Raw genomic sequence first — 24,104 nt, 5'->3', positions numbered from 1 at the left:
ATTTAGTATTATGTAGTTTCAGTAGAAAACATGATGTAGTTTCAGTAGAAAACATGTATTATTCTTATGTAGTTTCAGTAGAAAACATTATGTAGTTTCAGTAGAAAATATTATGATGTAGTGTCAGTAGAAAACATGTATTATAGGTCTACTACACTACTGTATTTAATGTTGTCATTATGGTGGTACTTAATGAATACTTAGGTCTACTACACTACTGTATTTAATGTTGTCATTATGGTGGTACTTAATGAATACTTAGGTCTACTACACTACTGTATTTAATGTTGTCATTATGGTGGTACTTAATGAATACTTAGGTCTACTACACTACTGTATTTAATGTTGTCATTATGGTGGTACTTAATGAATACTTAGGTCTACTACACTACTCTATTTTAATATTTTAATTATGGTGGTACTTAATGAATACTTAGGTCTGCTACACTACTGTATTTAATGTTGTCATTATGGTGGTACTTAATGAATACTTAGGTCTACTACACTACTGTATTTAATGTTGTCATCATGGTGGTACTTAATGAATACTTAGGTCTGCTACACTACTGTATTTAATGTTGTCATTATGGTGGTACTTAATGAATACTTAGGTCTACTACACTACTGTATTTATTGTTGTCATTATGGTGGTACTTAATGGATACTTAGGTCTAATTATTATTATGTAGTTTCAGTAGAAAACATGATGTAGTTTCAGTAGGAATTATTTAGTATTATGTAGTTTCAGTAGAAAATATGATGTAGTTTCAGTAGGAGACATTATTGTTATTATGATGTAGTTTCAGTAGAAAATATGTAGTTTCAGTAGGAAACATGTATTATTATTATGTGGGGACGGCATGGCGCAGTGGAAGAGTGGCCGTGCGCAACCCGAGGGTCCCTGGTTCAATCCCTACCTAGTACCAACCTCGTCATGTCCGTTGTGTCCTGAGCAAGACACTTCACCCTTGCTTCTGATGGGTGTTGGTTAGCGCCTTGCATGGCAGCTCCCTCCATCAGTGTGTGAATGGGTAAATGTGGAAGTAGTGTCAAAGCGCTTTGAGTACCTTGAAGGTAGAAAAGCGCTATACAAGTACAACCCATTTATCATTTATTTATGTAGTTTCAGTAGAAAATATGATGTAGTTTCAGTAGGAAACATGTATTATTATTATTATGATGTAGTTTCAGTAGGAAACATGATGTAGCTTCAGTAGGAAACATTTAGTATTATGTTGTTTCAGTAGAAAACTTAGTTTTAGTAGGAAACTTTAGGATGTAGTTTCAGTAGGAAACGTATTATTATTATGATGTAGTTTCAGTAGGAAACATGTATTATTCTTATGATGTAGTTTCAGTAGAAAACATGATGTAGTTTCAAATGGAAACATTTAGTATTATGTAGTTTCAGTAGAAAACATGATGTAGTTTCAGTAGGAAACATTATGATGATGTAGTTTCAGTTGGAAACATGTATTATTATTATGATGTAGTTTCAATAGGAAACATTTAGTATTATGTAGTTTTAGTTGGAAACATGTATTATTATTATGATGTAGTTTCAATAGGAAACATTTAGTATTATGTAGTTTCAGTAGAAAACATGATGTAGTTTCAGTAGGAAACATGATGTAGTTTCAGTAGGAAACATGTATTATTATTATTATTATTATGATGTAGTTTCAGTAGAAAACATTATTATTATGTAGTTTCAGTAGGAAATATTATGATGTAGTGTCAGTAGAAAACATGTAGTTTCAGTAGGAATTATTTAGTATTATGTAGTTTCAGTAGAAAATATTATGTAGTTTCAGTAGGAGACATTATTATTATGATGTAGTTTCAGTAGAAAATATGATGTAGTTTCAGTAGGAAACATGTATTATTATGATGTAGTTTCAGTAGGAAACATTTAATGAATACTTAGGTCTACTACACTACTCTATTTTAATTATGGTGGTACTTAATGAATACTTAGGTCTGCTACACTACTGTATTTAATGTTGTCATTATGGTGGTACTTAATGAATACTTAGGTCTACTACACTACTGTATTTAATGTTGTCATCATGGTGGTACTTAATGAATACTTAGGTCTACTACACTACTGTATTTATTGTTGTCATTATGGTGGTACTTAATGGATACTTAGGTCTAATTATTATTATGTAGTTTCAGTAGAAAACATGATGTAGTTTCAGTAGGGTTGGGGTTTCGGGGAGGGGCTGGAAATTCCCGGGGGCGCACGGTCCATCTGCACTTGGACCGTGCATATTTGTGGGCTCCACCACACACCCACAAAAGGACACCCCCGAAAACAAAGTCCGACACATTGTAGAATAAGGGGTTTATGGGGTCGGCAAGACCATTCAGCACATTTGTGAGCGGGTTCTGCGTAGTAGAGCTGACCCCTCTGGTTGGCGGGTGTGACTGGAGGGAGCGAGCGGTAGAGTGGCCGTGCCAGCAACTTGAGGGTTCCAGGTTCGATCCCCGCTTCCGCCATCCTAGTCACTGCCGTTGTGTCTTTGGGCAAGACACTTTACCCACCTGCTCCCAGTGCCACCCACACTGGTTTAAATGTAACTTATATATTGGTTTTCCCTATGTAAAAGTGCTTTGAGTCACTAGAGAAAAGCGCTATATAAATATAATTCACTTCACAACCGAGGCTATTTGAATCTTGGCCTGTTTTAGGGTGTCAGCAGTCAGTCTGGTCCCTAATTTCTTCTTAGCCCAGTTACCAGGATCAACTTGTCCTTCTCAATTTGTAATGAATTTTGATAATGATCCCTCAAAATGTCAATTGTGGAAAAGGGGAAGCGCAAGACCTCTATTATGATTTTGTAGGCCTGTAGTGACACAATGTTGCCACCGGGGGGCGCGCCATCGCCTGACCCAACGTTTATCAATATGATTTCGGCTTGAGTCAAAGCCGGGACAATTTGGGTCACCAACTTGGTGTCTATGATCCCCTGGTGTTGCTCCAGCATAGGTTACGCGAGGGGAATGGCGCGTCTGGTCCAGAAGCCGGCTATTTTGACGACTATATTCCGGGGGGGAGCAAGTTGCGCCAGTGAGGTTGTCTCCACAGGACCGGAAATGACGTCATACCTCCCTTTAATGTCATCGACCTTGTGATAAAGTTGGAAAAAGTCGAGGTTGACTGCCAATATGCCCCGTCAAAAAAAATGAGCAAACAGCATTAAAATATTTTTGTTTCGCCGTCACAGCCGAATTAGGTGTTTGCAATAATTAACAAAAAAAAACAAAAAAAAGACTTGTAAACAACAGGTAGGGTCAAACCGGAAGCAAGATTTAAAGAGACAGTCGTCTTGCTATGCGACAGCACCCTCTTCAGGCCAAACGCAGCTACAATAAGGTGTACATTTTTTCTCCATTGTCGAAATTATGTAGAAATTAGAAATAATAATCAAAATAAATAAATAACAAAATATACATTTTAAAATGAAAAAATAAATCATATGAAATAACCTGAAAAATAACAAAAAAAACACCCTTAGTTACAATGTTCCATTTCGGAATCTAAAAGAAGCATAACCAAGTGAAAAGAGAACTGTGTCCCAAAAAAATTGTTTTTGGACAGTTTTTTAAGGGATTTTTAAGACTAAAATTCAGTTCTCTGCAACCCCAAATAAGTAGCAGAGTAGTAATAGTCAGCATTGCTGCTCTGCATCTCCAAATAGGTAGCAGAGTAGTAATAGTATTTGTCCAAATTGATGCTTAAGTAGCATAGTAGTAGTAGTGATAGTCAGCATTGAAGCTCTGCATCTTCAAATAAGTAGCATAGTAGTAATAGTATACTCCAAATTGATGCTTAAGTAGCATAGTAGTAGTGATAGTCTGGGAGATAAGCACAATGCAACCTGGGAAGCGTGAAAGAAACAAGGTCTGCAGCCAACAATGGACCACCAGGATATGGAGGGGAGTGATGAGGGACCCGAAACAGGTGAGGACGCTAATTGATGGACAGAACGCGGGTGCAGCTAATGCAATGTTTGCTGTAGAGTAAGCTAAGAAATAATGTCCAATCACCTTTTGTCAAACAATTTTTGTAGGTCATGCATCCACAAGAAAAAAGATCCCTGTTTTTGAACAACGAGGTGAGGATAGCTTTTTTTAAAACATGGTATTACAACTAATTTTATGTGTACAGGAGGGAAGGAGACGGCACAGACAGGAGGGATGTCGTTTTAGCTCTAGGTTTAATAATATATATATACTCAATACATTTATAAACAATAAATTAAGTGTGTAATCCAAACTGTGTGTGTGGTGTGCGACTATGTGTATAAATTACTGTAGTGTTACCAGAAGTTATGAGCGTGAGGCGGAAGTCCAAAACGAGGAAAGCTGGCTCGGAGGTGCGTGAGTACAGGCAGGAAGTCGGGGCAATAGCGAGGCGTCAAAGTCTGTGTGTCGAGATCCAAAAGGCAGCCAGAGAAGCAGAGGGAACACAGGGAGATGAGACACATAGCTCGTGACACGGGAACGGAGGTTTGCTGCTGGAACGACACAATGTTTTTCAATTTACAGTATTATGTTGTAAAAAAAAAAGTATATTTTGCAGTACAATTCTGGCAACTATGCTGCCATATATTTTTCACCGTAAAATCTATAGTTGCTGTTTTTACCACAATTTTTTTCACGGTAAAAAACTAGCAGCTCAGATGCCAGAATAATTAAAAACAAAAAGTGGTACTGTATTTCCATTTCTCGTAATATGTTGTAAAAACCACCATGATTTTTACAGTAAAATTCTGGACACTAAGCAGGCAGTTTTTTTTTACTGTAAAATAACAGTTGTACTGTTTTTCCATTTCCCATGGGGGTTAAATCACCAAAATAATTCCCGGGCGCGGCCACGGCTGCTGCTCATTGCTCCCCTCACCTCCCAGGGGGTTGATCAAGGTTGATGGGTCAAATGCAGAGAATCATTTCACCACACCTAGTGTGTGTGTGTGACAATCATTGGTACTTTAACTTTAACTTTAACTTATACCATGAATTGATTAACATGGACCCGTTGAAACACTTATTCAGGTGTTACCATTTAGAGGTCAATTGTACGGAATATGTACTGTACTGTGCAATCTACTAATAAACGTTTCAATCAATCAATAAAAAAAACTGTAACAATACGAGCTAAGCTGTTTTTACGGTGTATTACTGTAAATGGAAAAAATAATACACCGTAAAAGCAACTTAGCTTGTATTATTAAAGCATACTTGCCAACCATCCCGGATTTTCCGGGAGACTCCCGAAATTCAGCGCCTCTCCCGAAAACCTCCCGGGACAAATTTTCTCCCGAAAATCTCCCGAAATTCAGGCGGACCTGAGTGAGCCTGTTTTCACGTCCGCTTTCCCACAATATAAACAGCATGCCTCCCCAATCACGTTATAACTGTAGAATGATGGAGGGCGAGTTCTCGGTTTCTTATGTGGGTTTATTGTTAGGCAGTTTCATTAACGTCCTCCCAGCGCGGTAACAACACACAACAACAGCAGTCACGTTTTCGTCTACCATAAAGCAGTTCGTCTGCCGTAAACAGCAATGTTGTGACACTCTTAAACAGGACAATACTGCCATCTACTGTACATGCATATGTGACAATAACATCTAGGGCTTTTAGAGAGTGCAGTGCACAACTGCGCACACAACAAGGAGACGAAGCAGAATGCATCATCAGAGAGGGTGTTCAGCATGGTTAGAAAAATAGTGACAGAGAATAGAACAAGGATGGACAATTCAACCCTTAACTCAACAATGAGTAGATGAGTGTTATGTGTGTATATATGTGTAAATAAATGAACAATGAAATTCAAGTATTTCTCTTATTTATATATATATATATATATATATATATATATATATATATATATATATATATATATATATATATATATATATATATATGTGTATATATATATATATATATATATATATATATATATGCATATATATAAAATAAATTAAAAAAAAAATATATATATATATATATATATATAGCTAGAATTCACTGAAAGTCAAGTATTTCATATATATATATATATATATATATATATATATATATATATATATATATATATATATATATATATATATATATATATATATATATATATATATATGAAATACTTCACTTGGTGAATTCAAGCTGTAAATATACTCCTCCCCGCCCCACCCCGAAATCGGAGGTCTCAAGTTTGGCAAGTATGTATTAAAGTTAAAGTTAGCTACTAGTGCCCTTATTACATGTTTTGTTTTTTGTTTGTTTTATTGGTTTTTTTTGTTTGTTTTGGTTTTTTTTAAAATATTTTTCGTAAACTGTGTTGTATATATTTTCCTAATAATTTTATTCTTGTGTGTAATATGCCTGTTAGCAGAGGTGTGGACTCGAGTCACATGACTTGGACTCGAGTCATGAATTTGATGACTTTAGACTCGACTTGACAAAATGTAAAAAGACTTGCAAACTCGACTTAGACTTTAACATCAATGACTTGTGACTTCACTTGGACTTGAGCCTTTTGAATTGACATGACTTGACATGACTTGCTACTTTCCCCAAAACCCAAAGATGAAAAAGTTATTCAGGAGCGCTCCGTATTTTTCATTGTGTACTTGTCTATCAGCGTTGCGTGTGTCAGCTGGTGTGCTCTCAGTACAACAGCCAATCAAATTAGATCTACTTTGTTTTCATCACACAGCATTCATCCAATCAAATTGCAGGACAACCAACGAAGAAGACATGTCCAAACCACACGCCAGTGAACAAAAAATGATACCTAAAATAATTTTGTTTGGGTATAAAAATTACGAGGTGGTCAACACAAAACGGTTTGCAGTATGCAACACATGCGGTTCGAAAATGACTGATGGAGAGGAAACAACTTCCAACTTCGTCCGGCATTTGAAGTTGCACAAAGAACGGTAAGTTTTGAATGTAAGATAACGTTTATTGGCTAAGTAACGTGACTTTTATTTGCTGTGTAGTTAAATCAGTGAGGCTGTAAACTCACTGCTAACGTTATAACGTTATTGCAAACACGGGAATCTGTTGCAGTTCACTACCTTATTCATACTTTTTGTTCAGTGATTTTTTTTAAGCAGGGTTACGTTAGTCAATATATCACACGTAACGTTAGACGGCGGTCAGCAGCACCGCGTATTTTAGCCACCTAAAAAAAGACAAAAATAGTCAAATAAAGGTCAGTTAAAATGTATACTATATTATGAATATGTGTACCGTTTTAGCTAGCTTTCTGACATACTGTTGGTTGTTTACCTCAGTGGTCCCCAACCACCGGGCCGCGGCCCGGTACTGGTCCGTGGATCGATTGGTATCGGGCCGCACAAGAAATTTTTTTTTTTCTTTTTTCTTTTTTTAATTAAATCAACATAAAAAACACAAGATACACTTACAAGTAGTGCACCAACCCAAAACAACTCTCTTCCCCCTTTTGTTCTGGGCATTGAACATGAAGACTCTTCCTTCACTGTTCCGAGTGGCCATGAGAGTCTTGGCAGTGCCTGCCTCCAGTGCTCCAGTGGAGCGAGTTTTCAGCCATGGTGGCATCATACTACGCCCCCATCGTGCACAAATGACTGACAGACTCTTGGCTAATTTGGTCTTTTGCAAATGCAATGCAGCATAGGGCCCTGACATATAAAAAGTACAACTTTTTTGTTATGTTCACGTATATGTCATGTTTTTTCAATGTTAACACTTTTGTACAAATAAGTACATTTGCACTTTATTTTTCAATGTGTTTGTTCTGTAAAGGAATGAGTTAATGTTTAAAATGACTGGTTAATAGTGCTATTATAAAGTGCAATGTCAGCACAATTTTCTTTCCTGCAATTTAAAATGCACTTGTTTTAATAAATAAATACAGCGTTTGAAAAGCATACACAATCTGTGTTAATATATTAGTCTGTGGTTAAAAGGACTTGAAAGGACTCGAAACTCAAAATGCAGGACTTAGGACTTGACTTGAGACTTTCCAGTCTTGACTTTGGACTTGACTCGGGGCTTGCCTGTCTTGACTCGGGACTTGACTCGGACTTGAGGGCAAAGACTTGAGACTTACTTGTGACTTGCAAAACAATGACTTGGTCCCACCTCTGCCTGTTAGTGATATTGTGTTCTTTCTTGAGAGCGATGCCGTATTTGTTGTGTATTCTGCTTTGTTGGACACAAGTTATGTTTATAACCCCGCCCGTCCCTGTTGTCCCCAACCTGTGATAACTCCCCGCTTCCGAACGCACTCGGAGTTCCCCGGTGACCAAAACAAGCCCTTCGTTTCTGACCAATCAGCGCTTTGAGCTAGCGGCCTGTAAAAATACGTCATATCTGCGCGACCACAGCCTTTTTCTCCACATGTTGTTGTTGTCGTAGTTTCTTCATTTGGCTTTGGAAATATCATCTAATGAAAGGTGGTGTTTGTTTTGGTGGGGCGGCTTGCCATCCAAATCCAACCAGCTGTCTGCGTGAAATAGGGAATGAACGACGAGACAGCATCGGACAGCTGGAAGAGAAACTCCGGGTGCTCCAGGTAGGTTAGAGCTGCCTTCAGGACATAAATATGAATATGGGATTAACTACTGTCCTGAATGTGGGCATTTGGTAAATTATTAAGATAGATAGGTCTTTATTGTCATTGCACAAGTACAACGAAACTTTGTTTTCAGCACAAACCCGTTCGAGATGAGGCAAACAAACAGGGTACAGTGTTACGGAACAGGACCGCTGATGGGCGCCCCGTAAAAGATGGGAAAAAATACAATCTAGACTGGGCTCCTAAGGGGGCCCAGTCTGGAGTGGGGAAAAAACAACCTCCATAGCAAAGCACATATACATATTACAACATACGTCTCCGGACTTGCAACAGAGGGGAGGGAGGGGGTGCACGGTGGCAGGCTGCAGCTCTTCAGGCGCTGCCCATCCGTCCGTCCATCGCTCCTAAGGAATTCACGTCAAGGGGCGTTGGATGGGGTATGTGTGTGTGTGGCGTATATTTTCGTGGATGCATGTGTGTGTGTGTGTGTAAGCCTGCTGAGTGTCGCTATTCCGCGGCCTTGATGTCTTGCAGTCGCCAGTCCAAAGCCAACAACAACAGGTGTGTGTCCAAGAAAGGAGTTTGTCGGGTCTTCGCCGCACTGTCCTTCGGGAGAGTCTCGAAGCCAGGGAAACAATCCAAGTTAGAATGTTTTGTGTGCGAGTGAAAATAGAATTTGCTTTTCACTCTAAATCAGGGGTGCTCATTACATCGATCGCGAGCTACCGGTCGATCTCGGAGGGTGTGTCAGTCGATCACCAGCCAGGCATTAAACAAATAGTCCTAAAAATGAGCGATCATAAATCTTCACTATGACGTCACTTTCGTCACTTGATTGACATTCACGGCACCCGAGGGTCTTCTGAGATGACGCTGGCTGCTGCCAGCTCATTAAAATTACCAACTGGAAGGCGAGAAACACTTTATTTCAACAGACTCTGGCGCCGTACCTGTCGTCAAAACTCCAAAGACCGACTGCACAGTTGCACAGTTGCGCTAACAAAATAAGAGTCTCAGAAAGCTGGCGTGCACAAGCTAGCAAGCTACGAAGTTTGCCGACAATGTATTTCTTGTATAGTGTATACAAAGGACAGCTGGACAAATAAGATGCCAAAAACCAACCACTTTCATGTGGTATTGGACAGAAAGGAGGACTTTTTTTCTCCTTCATTCGAAAATGCGGGCATTGTCAGCACCACTGTCCAATCAATGCAAGTCATCAGAATCAGGTAATACACCAACTTATATTCTTGTCTTCATGAAAGAAAGGAATCTATATGTGTTAAACATGCTTGTATTATCTTTTAACACCTTTAACTTATTAACAATATTAACTATATGTGTTAAACATGCTTGTATTATCTTTAAACACCTTTAACTTGTTAACAATATTAACTATATGTGTTAAACATGCTTGTACTATCTTTAAACACCTTTAACATGTTAACAATATTAACTATATGTGTTAAACATGCTTGTATTATCTTTAAACACCTTTAAGTTGTTAACAATATTAACTATATGTATTAAACATTCTTGTATTATCATTAAATACCTTTAATTTATTACCAATATTAACTATGTGTTAAACATGCTTATATTATCATTAAACACCTTTAACTTGTTAACAATATTAACTATATGTGTTAAACAAGCTTACATTATCTTTAAACACCTTTAACTTGTTAACAATATTAACTATATGTATTAAACATACTTGTATTATCATTAAACACCTTTATTTTTTAACAATATTAACTATGTGTTAAACATGCTTACATTATCATTAAACACCTTTAACTTGTTAACAAAAACATATATATTTCATAAATAAGTAAATATACATTATATATTTGAATGAGGTAGATCCCCACGACTTGATCAATTGAAAAGAAGCTCGCCTGCAGAAAAAGTGTGAGCACCCCTGCATTAAACAATGTAACAAGGTTTTCCAAAATAAATCAACTCAAGTTATGGAAAAAAATGCCAACATGGCACTGCCATATTTATTATTGAAGTCACAAAGTGCATTATTTTTTTTAACATGCCTCAAAACAGCAGCAGGGAATTTGGGACATGCTCTCCCTGAGAAAGCATGAGGAGGTTGAGGTGGGCGGGGTTGAGGTGGGGGGGTATGTGGTCGCGGGGGGTGTATATTGTAGCGTCCCAGAAGAGTTAGTGCTGCAAGGGGTTCTGGGCATTTGTTCTGTTGTGTTTATGTTGTGTTACGGTGCGGATGTTCTCCCGAAATGTGTTTGTCATTCTTGTTTGGTGTGGGTTCACAGTGTGGCGCATATTTGTAACGGTGTTAAAGTTGTTTATACGGCCACCCTCAGTGTGACCTGTATGGCTGTTGACCAAGTATGATGTGCATTCACTTGTGTGTGTGAAAAGCCATAGATATTATGTGACTGGGCCGGCACGCAAAAGCAGTGCCTTTAAAGTTTATTGGCGCTCTGTACTTCTCCCTACGTCCGTGTACACAGCGGCATTTTAAAAAGTCATACATTTTACTTTTTGAAACCAATACCGATAATTTCCAAAATTACATTTTAATTTATATATATATATATATATATATATATATATATAAAGGTATATAAAGGTATATACAGTATAGGTATATAGAGGTATATACAGTATAGGTATATATATATATATAGTAGGGGTGTGGGGAAAAAATCGATTCGAATTCGAATCGCGATTCTCACGTTGTGCGATTCAGAATCGATTCTCATTTTTTAAAAATCAATTTTTATTTATTTATTTATATATTTTTTTCCCATTTTTATTTTTTTAAATTTTTGTAATGAATCAATCCAACAAAACAATACACAGCAATACCATAACAATGCAATCCAATTCCAAAACCAAACCCGACCCAGCAACACTCAGAACTGCAATAAACAGAGCAATTGAGAGGACACACAAACACGACACAGAACAAACCAAAAGTAGTGAAACAAAAATGAATATTATCAACAACAGTATCAATGTTAGTTACAATTTCAACATAGCAGTGATTAAAAATCCCTCATTGACATTATCATTAGACATTTATATATATATATATATATATATATATATATATATATATAAAAAAAAAAAAAGAACAACAGTGTCACAGTGGCTTACACTTGCATCGCATCTCATAAGCTTGACAACACACTGTGTCCAATATTTTCACAAAGATAAAATAAGTCATATTTTTGGTTCATTTAATAGTTAAAACACATCTACATTATTGCAATCAGTTGATAAAACATTGTGCTTTACAATTATAAAAGCTTTTTACAAAAATCTACTCTGCTTGCATGTCAGCAGACTGGGGTAGATCCTGCTGAAATCCTGTGTATTGAATGAATAGAGAATCATTTTGAATCGGGAAAATATCGTTTTTGAATCGAGAATCGCGTTGAATCGGAAAAAATCGATTTTGAATCGAATCGTGACCCCAAGAATTGATATTGAATCGAATCGTGGGACACCCAAAGATTCGCAGCCCTAATATATATGTATATATGTAGATAAAGGAATATACAGTATAAGTATATATTTAGGTATATAAAGGTATATAGAGTATAGGTATTAGAGATGCGCGGATAGGCAATTATTTCATCCGCAACCGCATCACAAATGTCGTCATCCATCCGCCATTCACCCGAACCAACATTTCATCAAAACCACACCCGCCCGCCTTCCGCCCGTTGTTATATATCTAATATAGACGATGCAAGGCATTAGTGAGGTTATAAAGCTTTTGCCTGTTAAAGAAAGGAGACTGATCCAATGCAGCAGAGACATTCAATGCTTGCCACGCATTAGTGGCTAAGAGATATTAATGCGTGATAATATTATTTATCATTATTATAATATTATTGTCATTTCCATTAAGAAAGTGTTGACTATTGTTGCCAATGCCCTCAGATCAGGAGTGCGTTCCTCACACTTTGTGTGCGCAGTTGCAGCAAGCAGAACGAGGCTTTTAAGAAGTTAAAAAAATGTTTTAGAAAGAGTAGGCCTATATTTTCGTTAGGTAAAAAAAATGTTCTGAATTTATTTCAATGAATATTAACTTGTTAACGTTATAATGCTCAAATAGGGACGAGGGCGGGGTGCACAGTGAAGCAGTGAACAATTTCGCGACAAAGATGAACCTTTATTGATTGATCTGCAGCCATGACAAAATATCAGACAATCTCCATTGTCAACGACAGGCAGGAAAATAAAGATAAACACATAGCCTATGTTATAGGCATAGGCTCATACGTTTTTAAGTTGCAATAAAAAAAAAAAAAAGAAATGTGCCTCATAAGCCTTAGGCTGTCAATCACGCGCACAAACTTAAATTATACAATAACATATGTATGTCATCTCTATTTAAACAAAAATAAATTAAATAAATAATAATAAATTACCTGCAACTTATTGGCCAAGGTAAAAAGCTGAAGGGGGGAAATCAAACCCATCAGACTGCACTTTATCATCTAACTTGAATTATAATGAAAATAGACGGTCGCGACAAACAAAGCAGGCTAAATAGCCTTACATTGTCGCCAATCGGAGATGCGCTTCACTTGAAAGCGAGGCCAAATAATTAACACACAGTAGTATATCTCGAATAGAAAAAAACACAATAAACAACGCAATTGCCTTAATTCCTTTGCATTGTAGTGCGCCCAAACAACACGTAACCATCAAAATTATTCAGCTGACCGAACTCAATATAGGTTAGACATGGGCTTATTTGGTATAGCCTATAGGTAACGTAGACTAATTCGTTTAACATATCCAACCGTATGTCTACTTACTTTTTTTTTTGTTAGCACTATGCAGGAATAAAATGGCATCTACAGTGCCAGGATTCAGGCGAGAGCGCCTGGCCTCTAAAATGCGCCCTGCTGCGCTGAAGGAGCGCTCACTTGCGGCACTTGTTGCTGGGACGCATAGGATTCTCTTGGCAAGGTGTTGTAGTCGTGGGAATGATTGTCCTTGTTTCCCCCAAAAGGAAAGTAGATTTTCCTCTGCTGATCCGTCGAGATGCAAGTTTGTAGAGGAATAATCCTCTACTTCATCAACAAGCACAGGTGTATCCTCCTCCCATTCTGTGAAGTCAATCCTTTTCTTTTTCGGTGATGCACCATCAGCTCCACCTAAAGGACCGATAAAATCTATACGTTTTTCGTATGTGGGTAACAACATTTAACTATGTATCTATATTTCCGAATTGGTTCAATCCCAACCGCCCGAATCTATTTACAATCTATTTTTTTCGTCATGTCACCCGCCCGACCCGCGGATTATCCGCGGACTCCGCGGTTGTGTCCGCAAACCGCGCATCTCTAATAGGTATATATATATAGGTATATAAAGGTATACAGTATAGGCGTAATATGATCAAACTTTTTTGTTCTTGTCAAAAGTCTAGCAGCCACATTTTGTACCAACTTTAATCTTTTAATGCTAGACATAGGCAGGCCCGAAAATAATACGTTACAGTAATCAAGATGAGATTTGGACTTGGATTTGCTTCAATGCTATGACTTTGACTTTAAATGCACTTATTGTCGTGTTTCAGTATTGAGCAAATGCTGGCTGTGAATCCCGGAAAGACGCCAATTAGTCTGCTGCAGGAGTATGGAACGCGGATAGGCAAGACCCCTGTGTATGACCTGCTGAAGGCTGAGGGACAGGCACACCAGCCCAACTTTACGTTCCGCGTTTCTGTGGGAGAGATCAACTGCACCGGCCAAGGGCCCAGCAAGAAGGCGGCGAAGCACAAAGCAGCCGAGGCTGCTCTGAAGATGCTCAAGGGAGGCCTCGCAGGCCCCGCCGCTATTGGTGTCGAAGGAGACGTGTTTATCGGGGTTTCCGTGCCTGCTGATGGAGAGAGGTCAGTGCAAATGCTTTTAGATCTTGTTATGTACAACATTAAGACGTGGCTCTGACATGGATGTCTTGTATGCAGCTCCCAATCGGAGATGAAGACTTTAGTCACTTCTCAACAGTCTGAATGTAATCCTGTTGGAGCACTACAGGTCTTTGCATCAAATATTCTCATCTACAAAGTTAGTGTGACCCTAACATGTTTTAAATATATTTCCCTGACTGCTAGGAATTGGTTGTGCAGAAAGGATGGCGTCTGCCAGAGTACACGGTGACACAGGAGTCTGGTCCGGCACACCGCAAAGAATTCACCATGACCTGCAGAGTGGAGAGATTCATGGAAATTGGTAGGATGCGTCCTCTCATTTCTTAATTAACGCTTCAACCATGACTAGTCATAGTTTACTGCACACTTCCTGTTTTTTTTATTAATTATACCCATCACGCAATACCCCTAAAAAAAGCTTCAAAGTGCCTGATTTTAACCATCGTTATATACACCCGTCCATTTTCCTGTGACGTCACACAGTGATGCCGATACAAACAAACATGGCGCATAGAACAGCAAGATATAGCGACATTAGCTCGGATTCAGACTTGGATTTCAGCGGCTTAAGCGATTCAACAGCTTACGCATGTATTGAAACGGATGGTTTTAGTGTGGAGGCAGGTAGCGAAAACGAAATTGAAGAAGAAACTGAAGCTATTGAGCCATATCGGTTTGAACCGTATGCAAGCGAAACCGACGAAAACGACACGACAGCCAGCGACACGGGAGAAAGCGAGGACGAATTCAGCGTTCGCCTTCTAACCAACGATTGGTATGTGTTTGTTTGGCATTAAAGGAAACTAACAACTATGAACTGAGTTTACAGCATATGAAATACATTTGGCAACAACATGTACTTTGAGAGTGCAGACAGCCCATTTCAGGCGCGCTAAGAACATATATTTTTCCACGATTTCAGCACTCAGGTTAACCATACCTAAATAGACACAAAATACTGCATTACACAAGACTACTCGAATGATTGAAAAAAAATATGTTGTGTTTAGACTAAAGGGGAGATGACGGCAAACAGACACCAGGGGGAAGTATGTCCAAAGATTTATTTTATATATATATATATATATATATATATATATATATATATATATATATATATATAATAAAACAATACTAATATAAACTAATGAAATGGAGTGTGTGACAAAACCCTAGAGTGAGTGGTGTTAGACTATGTGTGTAGTTAGCTGTTGTGTATTACCGTTCTGTTGGATGAGGGAGCAGACAAGTCCAAAGAGGGCAAGGCAAAAGGGGTCCAAGAGGCAGGCAGATGATCCGGGGTGAGAGTGAGGCGTCAGAATCCAGGGGCGAGAGAAAGGTCGAGGAACGAAGGAGGCAGTCAGAGTCCAGAGGGAGATCCAGGGGAAAGTGAGACGCACAGCTCACTTTACAGGCGACGGAGGGTACTGCGGGGACACGGGAGAAGACAAGGGACAAATCAAGGCACGGAGAGGAAACACGAATAGAGCATAAAGCTTGTTGCTTGTTGCTTACGGTACACCATGAGAAAACTAAGTTCCCGCGCCGATCCTTGGGTCCACTGGTCCTTTATTGAGCTTGCCCTCATCAGACCCAGGTGTGTAGATTGCCGGTGAGTGATTGCAGCTGGTGGCTGCTGCAGGGCGGGGACGTGCGCGGCGCGTCCCTGGATGTGCGCACCCGTGGGCGTGTCCCGAGGTGCGCACAGACGGATGAGCGGCGTTGGCAGGAGCCTGAGCCGTAACAAAATAAATGTTTTTAAGCTAAATTATTGGTAAACACAGTTTATGTATAATAATTTACGTAAAACCGCGAGTAATGAATAAAGTTTTCATCAATTAATATATTCTGTAGACATACCCTCATCCGCTCTCTTTTCCTGAAAGCTGATATGTCCAGTTTTGGAGTTGATGTCAGCAGGCCAGGGAAGCTAGGGTCTTTATCGTTGGAAATGCATCTGCTTTGAGTGTCGCAGGATATCCACACATTCTTGCCATCTCTGTCGTAACATAGCTTTCATCGGTAAAGTGTGCAGAACAAACGTCCAATTTCTTGCCACTTTCGCATCTTTGGGCCACTGGTGCAAATTGAATCCGTCCCTGTTCGTGTTGTTACACCCTCCGACAACACACCGACGAGGCATGATGTCTCCAAGGTACGGAAAACAGTCGAAAAAACGGAAAATAACAGAGCTGATTTGACTCGGTGTTTGAGAAAATGGCGGATTGCTTCCCGATGTGACGCCATCGCTCCGAGAGCGAATATTAGAAAGTTGTTTAATTCGCCAGAATTCACCCATTTAGAGTTCGGAAATCGGTTAAAAAAATATATGGTCTTTTTTTTTCTGCAACATCAAGGTATATATTGACGCTTACATTGGTCTGGTGATAATGTTCCCCTTTAAGCAATGTCAGCTAAGATTTATCTGAGAGCCAGATGCAGTCATCAAAAGAGCCACAGGTTCCCTAACCCTGGTGTAGCCTATAGGCATACCTTGGTAAAATGTCTCCTCTTTAGTTTTGGGCGTACATTAGGCTGCTAAGCAGGATCTACTTATTTTCACCAGTATAATCATTGCTAGCATTGGTTGTAGTTTGTTTTTGTCTTTGTTTTCTGATAGTACTGACAATAACCATATGATTGCCAATTGTTGTGATATTGTACGCAGGCATGACGTAATTCTTCCTGAAAATAGCCTAATTTCTGTGTCAAATGTGCTGGTTAGAGATGTGTTATTGACAAAACGCTCGTCTATTCAGCTATTATCGTGCCAGCACCTCAACCACTAGTAAGAGGCAGTGGAAGTTTGAAGTTCCTTGGAGTAGCCCAGTCCATCGAGCTGGATTCGGCTGCGTATCTGGCGACCTCGGTCAGGGAGAGGGTGAAGGGACTACAGAATTTTGACCGTGATTGCAGTACCATTTCTGGCCACATTACGTATGGCTCCTTCAAAGGGGAACATTATCACCAGACCTATGTAAGCGTCAATATATACCTTGATGTTGCAGAAAAAAGACCATATATTTTTTTAACCGATTTCCGAACTCTAAATGGGTGAATTTTGGCGAATTAAACGCCTTTCTATTATTCGCTCTCGGGGCGATGACGTCACGCTGTGACGTCACATCAGGAAGCAATCCGCCATTTTCTCAAACACATTACAAACACCGAGTCAAATCAGCTCTGTTATTTTCCGTTTTTTTGACTGTTTTCCGTACCTTGGAGACATCATGCCTCGTCGGTGTGTTGTCGGAGGGTGTAACAACACGAACAGGGACGGATTCAAGTTGCACCAGTGGCCCAAAGATGCAAGAAATTGGACGTTTGTTCCGCACACTTTATCGACGAAAGCTATGCTACGACAGAGATGGCAAGAATGTGTGGATATCCTGCGACACTCAAAGCAGATGCATTTCCAACCGGATTGGACAGATCAGCTTTCAGGAAAAGAGAGCGGATGAGGGTATGTCTACAGAATATATTAATTGATGAAAACTGGGCTGTCTGCACTCTCAAAGTGCATGTTGTTGCCAAATGTATTTCATATCTCTGTCGTAGCATAGCTTTCGTCGGTAAAGTGTGCGGAACAAACGACTGACCATTTCGTCGGCTTTCCCCACACCCTCGTATTTTGAACAAATTTCGTCCAATTTCTTGCCACTTTCGCATCTTTGGGCCACTGGTGCAACTTGAATCCGTCCCTGTTTGTGTTGTTACACCCTCCGACAACACACCGACGAAAGTGAGAAAATGGCGGATTGCTTCCCGATGTGACGTCACGTTGTGATGTCATCGCTCCGAGAGCGAATAATAGAAAGGCGTTTAATTCGCCAAAATTCACCCATTTAGAGTTCGGAAATCGGTTAAAAAAATATATGGTCTTTTTTCTGCAACATCAAGGTATATATTGATGCTTACATAGGTCTGGTGATAATGTTCCCCTTTAAGAACACACATTATTGTGATGACTTTTGCTACAGTATAACCTGTCTAAATGCTACATTTCATTTTCATTGGTGTTTTACAACGAGACAGTAGCTGACCCCCGGCTAATTTTCAGTCTTTTTCATTAAGTTCAAATCACATGCCTGTTAATAAGCCAAATAATTAATTGTGATGTATATATTGTTATTTTCAGAGGCTGCAATATATACCGCGATATAGATTTTCCAATGTAGCACACAAGTCAAAGTGTCTGCAAAACATGACTGACAAGTTGTTGTGCTGCATCAGGAAGCGGTACGTCCAAGAAGTTGGCCAAGAGGAACGCAGCAGCCAAAATGTTGGCGCGGATACACGACGTCCCGGTCGACCTGAGGACCAGCAACGATGCCGACCCGGAGGAGGATACGTTTAATATGGTACGAGAGAGATTGGCGGACATCTTTTTCCAGTTAGTTTCCCAAGACGCCCGAATAACGGCTGTCTGCTCTCTAACGCCGACAGAACACGGGGAGCAGAGCAGAGTCGTGCAAGAGCAAAGGCTACAGCTGCACGTGGGACTCCCTGAGAAACTCCGCCGGAGAGAAGATCCTGCATCTGCGCAGTCACCCTCTGGGCATACCCTCTGACTCCAACTTCTGCTCGCTGCTCAATGACCTGTCCACAGAGCAGTGCTTTGACATCAGCTACCTGGATCTCGGTGGGTTATCTCTCCTTCTGCCATTTTTATAGGAATAGTTTTATCTTGTGACTTGTTGCAAGTCATTCCGTTTATTCATTTTGTGCAAAGTGGCAGTTACAGTGGAACCTCAATTTGACACACTTAATCGTTTTTGGAACGTGGTTCGTAAATTGAAAAGTTGGTATAGAGAAGCAAATTCCTGCATGAAAAAACAATGTAAATATGAATAATGAGTTCCAGCCAAAAGTCCATATTTTTGGTGAAAGCTTGTATACTTTAACACAATATGAAGTGATATGTACTACTGTAAATCCAACAAACATAACGAAGGAGTGATGGATCAACTTTCTTTTTATTAACAAGCCAAAACAGCAAGCTGAACTTTTGCTGTATGCCCTGCTCTGTCAAAACACACACACAAATAAGAGTCACATTGGTGCCCTCACAGATGATCAGAAATCCCCAAAAGCCTTATCTTTAGCAACCATATTGCTACAATAATGAACATTTAATAAAGGAAAATCCGCCCACGTTACCATCGGCAGGAGAGCTGAAGAGAAAGTAGCAGACAGAGGGAGAAGGGAGGGGTGGGTGAGGCGTGTGGCTTGAAAGACAGGTAGTGTACACTATATTGCCAAAAGTATTTGGCCACCCATCCAAACGATCAGAATCAGGTGTCCTAATCACTTGGCCCGGCCACAGGTGTATACAATCAAGCACTTAGGCATGGAGACTGTTTCTAAAACAATCTGTGAAAGAATGGGCCGCTCTCAGTGATTTCCAGCGTGGAACTGTCATAGGATGCCACCTGTGCAACAAATCCAGTCGTGACATTTCCTCGCTCCTAAATATTCCAAAGTCAAGTGTCGGCTTTATTATAAGAAAATGGAAGAGTTGGGAACAACAGCAACTCAGCCACCAAGTGGTAGGCCACGTAAACTGACAGAGAGGGGTCAGCGGATGCTGAAGCGCATAGTGCAAAGACTTTCTGCACAGTCAGTTGCTACAGAGCTCCAAACTTCATGTGACCTTCCAATTAGACCACGTACAGTACGCAGAGAGCTTCATGGAATGGGTTTCCATGGCCGAGCAGCTGCATCTAAGCCATACATCACCAAAACCAATGCAAAGCGTGGGATAAAGTGGTATAAAGCACGTCACCACTGGACTCTAGAGCAGTGGAGACGCCTTCTCTAGAGTGATGAATCACGCTTTTCCATTTGGCAATCTGATGGACGAGTCTGGGTTTGGAGGTTGCCAGGAGAACGGTACATTTCGGACTGCATTGTGCCGAGTGTGAATTTGGTGGAAGAGGAATTATGGTGTGGGGTTGTTTTTCAGGAGTTGGGCTTGGCCCCTTAGTTCCAGTGAAAGGATCTTTGAATGCTCCAGGATACCAAAACATTTCGGACAATTCCATGCTCCCAACCTTGTGGGAACAGTTTGGAGCGGGCCCCTTCCTCTTCCAACATGACTGTGCACCAGTGCACAAAGCAAGGTCCATAAAGACATGGATGACAGAGTCTGGTGTGGATTAACTTGACTGGCCTGCACGGAGTCCTGACCTGAACCTGATAGAACACCTTTGGGATGAATTAGAACGGAGACTGAGAGCCAGGCCTTCTCAACCAACATCAGTGTGTGACCTCACTAATGCGCTTTTGGAAGAATGGTGGAAAATTCCTATAAACACACTCCGCAACCTTGTGGACAGCCTTCCCAGAAGAGTTGAAGCTGTAATAGCTGCAAAAGGTGGACCCACATCATATTGAACCCTATGGGTTAGGAATGGGAAGTTCAAATGTGAGTCAAGGCAGGTGGCCAAATACTTTTGGCAATATAGTGTATTTTCCTCCACTGTGAAATAAGTCTCTTTACAATTAAAAGTAGCTGTGGTACAAAGCTTGCTTCATCCGTTTTTTCCATTTTTGTGAGTGTCATTAATCTACTCTTCGAAAAAAATTTTTTTTTAACTCTACAGCGATTCCCTCCTTTTCTCAACGCTGGTCTGTTAAGTTAATGGGACTTATATTGAGTTAGCAAAACGGGAAAAACTTGGCAAAAAAAACACAGAACATGCACACACGCTAAGTTTCGTGGAGGCCTCCGCCTCCACAACAATGCTGCACCCGGCTTTTTGCTTGCAGGCACGGCACAAAATAAATGAACAAAGCGTTTGTACACAGAGACATGGTTCGCACACAGAGGTACATTTGGTTCCATCGAAAAGTTGGTACATCGAAAAGTTTGCAAATAGAGGGGGTTGTAAATCGAGGTTCCACTGTACCATTGAGAGGGACCAATGACGGTTATAAATCTACACTTAACACACTTCCTTGTGGTCCAGGTAATATTTATTGGATATGATTTGCTGTGAATTTTGCTCCACAGTCACACTTATAACCTGCTTTCTGCATACAGTATGTGTGCTCGCTGTTTCCTTTAGATTGCAGGTACAAAAGTGGAGGAATGATATGAAATAAAATATTATTTTAATCTTGGTGCAATCCCGCCGGTAAACAAATAATGAAGGCAGCTGAAAATATCTTTTTTGTTTTAATTATATTTGACGTGTAAAGTCATTGCAAATGCAATGTGTGACCCATTTGCTTTTCACAAAAAAGGTTGTACTAAAATCTGAGACGTACTTCTTGAAAAAATAATATTAGAAAAATTCAGCTCTTTGGCAGGTTATTTTGTTTAGTGTAATTAATATTGTTCATATATTGGTTATATTTACATGTATGCAATACAAAAAAGTAGAGATGTCCGATAATATCGGCCTGCCGATATTATCGGCCGATAAATGCATTAAAATGTAATATCGGAAATGATCGGTATCGTTTTTTTTGTTGTTGTTTTTTTGTTTTGTTTTTTTTAATTAAATCAACATAAAGAACACAAGATACACTTACAATTAGTGCACCAACCCAAAAAACCTCCCCCACACTCATTCACACAAAAGGGTAGTTTCTTTCTGTTATTAATATTCTGGTTCCTACATTATATATCAATATATATCAATACAGTCTGCAAGGGATACAGTCCGTAAGCACACATGATTGTGCGTGCTGCTGGTCCACTAATAGTACTAACCTTTAACAGTTAATTTTACTAATTTTCATTAATTACTAGTTTCTATGTAACTGTTTTTATATTGTTTTACTTTCTTTTTTATTCAAGAATTTTTTTTTTTAAATTTATTTATTTTATTTTTTTAAAAAGGACCTTATCTTCACCATACCTGGTTGTCCAAATTAGGCATACCGTAATAATGTGTTAATTCCACGACTGCATATATCGGTTGATATCGGTATCGGTTGATATCGGTATCGGTAATTAAAGAGTTGGACAATATCGGAATATCGGCAAAAAGCCATTATCGTACATCCCTACAAAAAATATCTACTTTAATTAAGAAATTATCATTTTAAAGATAATTCAAGACAGATTAAATATCTGAAATAAAGGTAAAAAAAAATATATTTCTTCTGTTTCGCTAACAGATTTTAGTTACAAAAATTATAAATAATTTTTGCCACAACCTCTAAAGGCCTTAGTGGCCACATGCATGGACAGCACCTTTTAGCTCTTATTTCCAAAATTGTGTACACTACTGAATTGGGGTCTTGTGCCAACATATGGACACTTATACTGCCATCTGGTGGTGTCAGAAGAGTACAACATACAATGGAATTTGGGGAAAAAAAGTGTAAAAATAAAAATGTGCATGTCTCTACACATGAAGTACACGTTTGTTACTTATGGACTAAGTATGTCATATTAAAAGATGATTTTTAGTTTTTATTCTAATTAGGGTCCAATAAGCCCAAATAGCAAAGAGAAATAAAAAAAGCATGTAAACAAACAGCTTGGGCCTTAAGAGGTTAATGAAAAACTAAATAATGTAAATTGTTCTTTGTTAAATGTTTTTAATTCAAACAAATCCAATTATTATTAAATATATTTTTCCTAACAATATATTTTTATAAAGTATACCTAACTAACCATGACCTCAAAATCCTCTTCTGACATAAATATTAAGGAATTAATGTAATAGTAATAAAGTCAGACATGACGTAATTGTGTTGATGAGCATATTTGTTGTTTGCAGAGGAGCCCAGCCTGAGCGGGCTGCGCCAGTGTTTGGTAGAACTGTCGACGCAGCCAATCACAGTGTGCCACGGCTTCGCCCCCAGCCTGGAAGCTGCTCGGGGCAACGCGGCCCACAATGCACTGCAGTACCTCAAAATCATGGCTGGCGGGAAGTGAGCGGGCCGGTTGTGTCTTGTTCCGGCAGGCATGTAAGTACATTTGATCATCTGACATACCTCAATTTTCTTTCCTATATGAAGACCTCCTTGAATTAACGTCTTAGTGACATTGGCAAGAAGGAGCTGGTGCTAAATGCTCATCTTATTATCATTATTTTATTTTTCAGTTGTCATCATCACAAAATGACTACTGAATAAACATGAACTCTTTTTTAAGACTGCCCATTTTTACTTAACAAACTGCCTTTGTGATGCTCATTCTGTTGGACTTTGCTAAGTCAGCATGTTTGAAGTGTTGGAAATGAATCATTTTTGTAATGAAATGTTGCTTTTGAGTACATTAACCCGAATACAGAACATTGTTTTAAAACAGACATTAGAGTGAATTACCTCAAGGTTTTAATGTTGTTTTTTTCCATAAGGGCAAATGTTTCTTCCTTTTAATTTCCTATTTTTAATGCACTCTCCGGTTGCCTTTTTTGTTCAGCAACTGTACCTAATTGTCTTTAACGTATTTTAAAGATTTGGCAATTAATGTGGTTGTAACTTCTAAAGTATTTTGTGCAGCATGCAGTGTTGCATCCACGTAGGAGAACCTTAGCAAAAAAAAGTGAATCAAAGCGGTGCTGTATATTATTATTTGAAGAAATAAACAATTTTTACACACACTTTGATGGCGTTTTGACATGCATG

At 39.2% G+C, this 24,104-nt stretch overlaps 1 protein-coding gene across 1 annotated transcript; it reads left to right on the top strand.

The window, feature by feature from the left end:
* Nucleotides 1-8,346: 8,346 nt before the first annotated feature.
* Nucleotides 8,347-24,104, top strand: tarbp2 (TAR (HIV) RNA binding protein 2). The gene is made up of 7 exons (XM_061937719.2): nucleotides 8,347-8,578; nucleotides 14,160-14,474; nucleotides 14,550-14,619; nucleotides 14,697-14,814; nucleotides 18,747-18,874; nucleotides 18,960-19,155; nucleotides 23,252-24,104. The coding sequence occupies exons 1-7, from the start codon at nucleotides 8,526-8,528 to the stop codon at nucleotides 23,407-23,409; spliced, it is 1,038 nt and encodes a 345-aa protein (XP_061793703.1). The 5' UTR covers nucleotides 8,347-8,525; the 3' UTR covers nucleotides 23,410-24,104.

This window comes from Nerophis lumbriciformis, linkage group LG03 (assembly GCF_033978685.3).
Source record: "Nerophis lumbriciformis linkage group LG03, RoL_Nlum_v2.1, whole genome shotgun sequence".
NCBI classification, from domain to species: domain Eukaryota; kingdom Metazoa; phylum Chordata; class Actinopteri; order Syngnathiformes; family Syngnathidae; genus Nerophis; species Nerophis lumbriciformis.
This window is presented reverse-complemented; position numbering and strand designations above follow the sequence as displayed.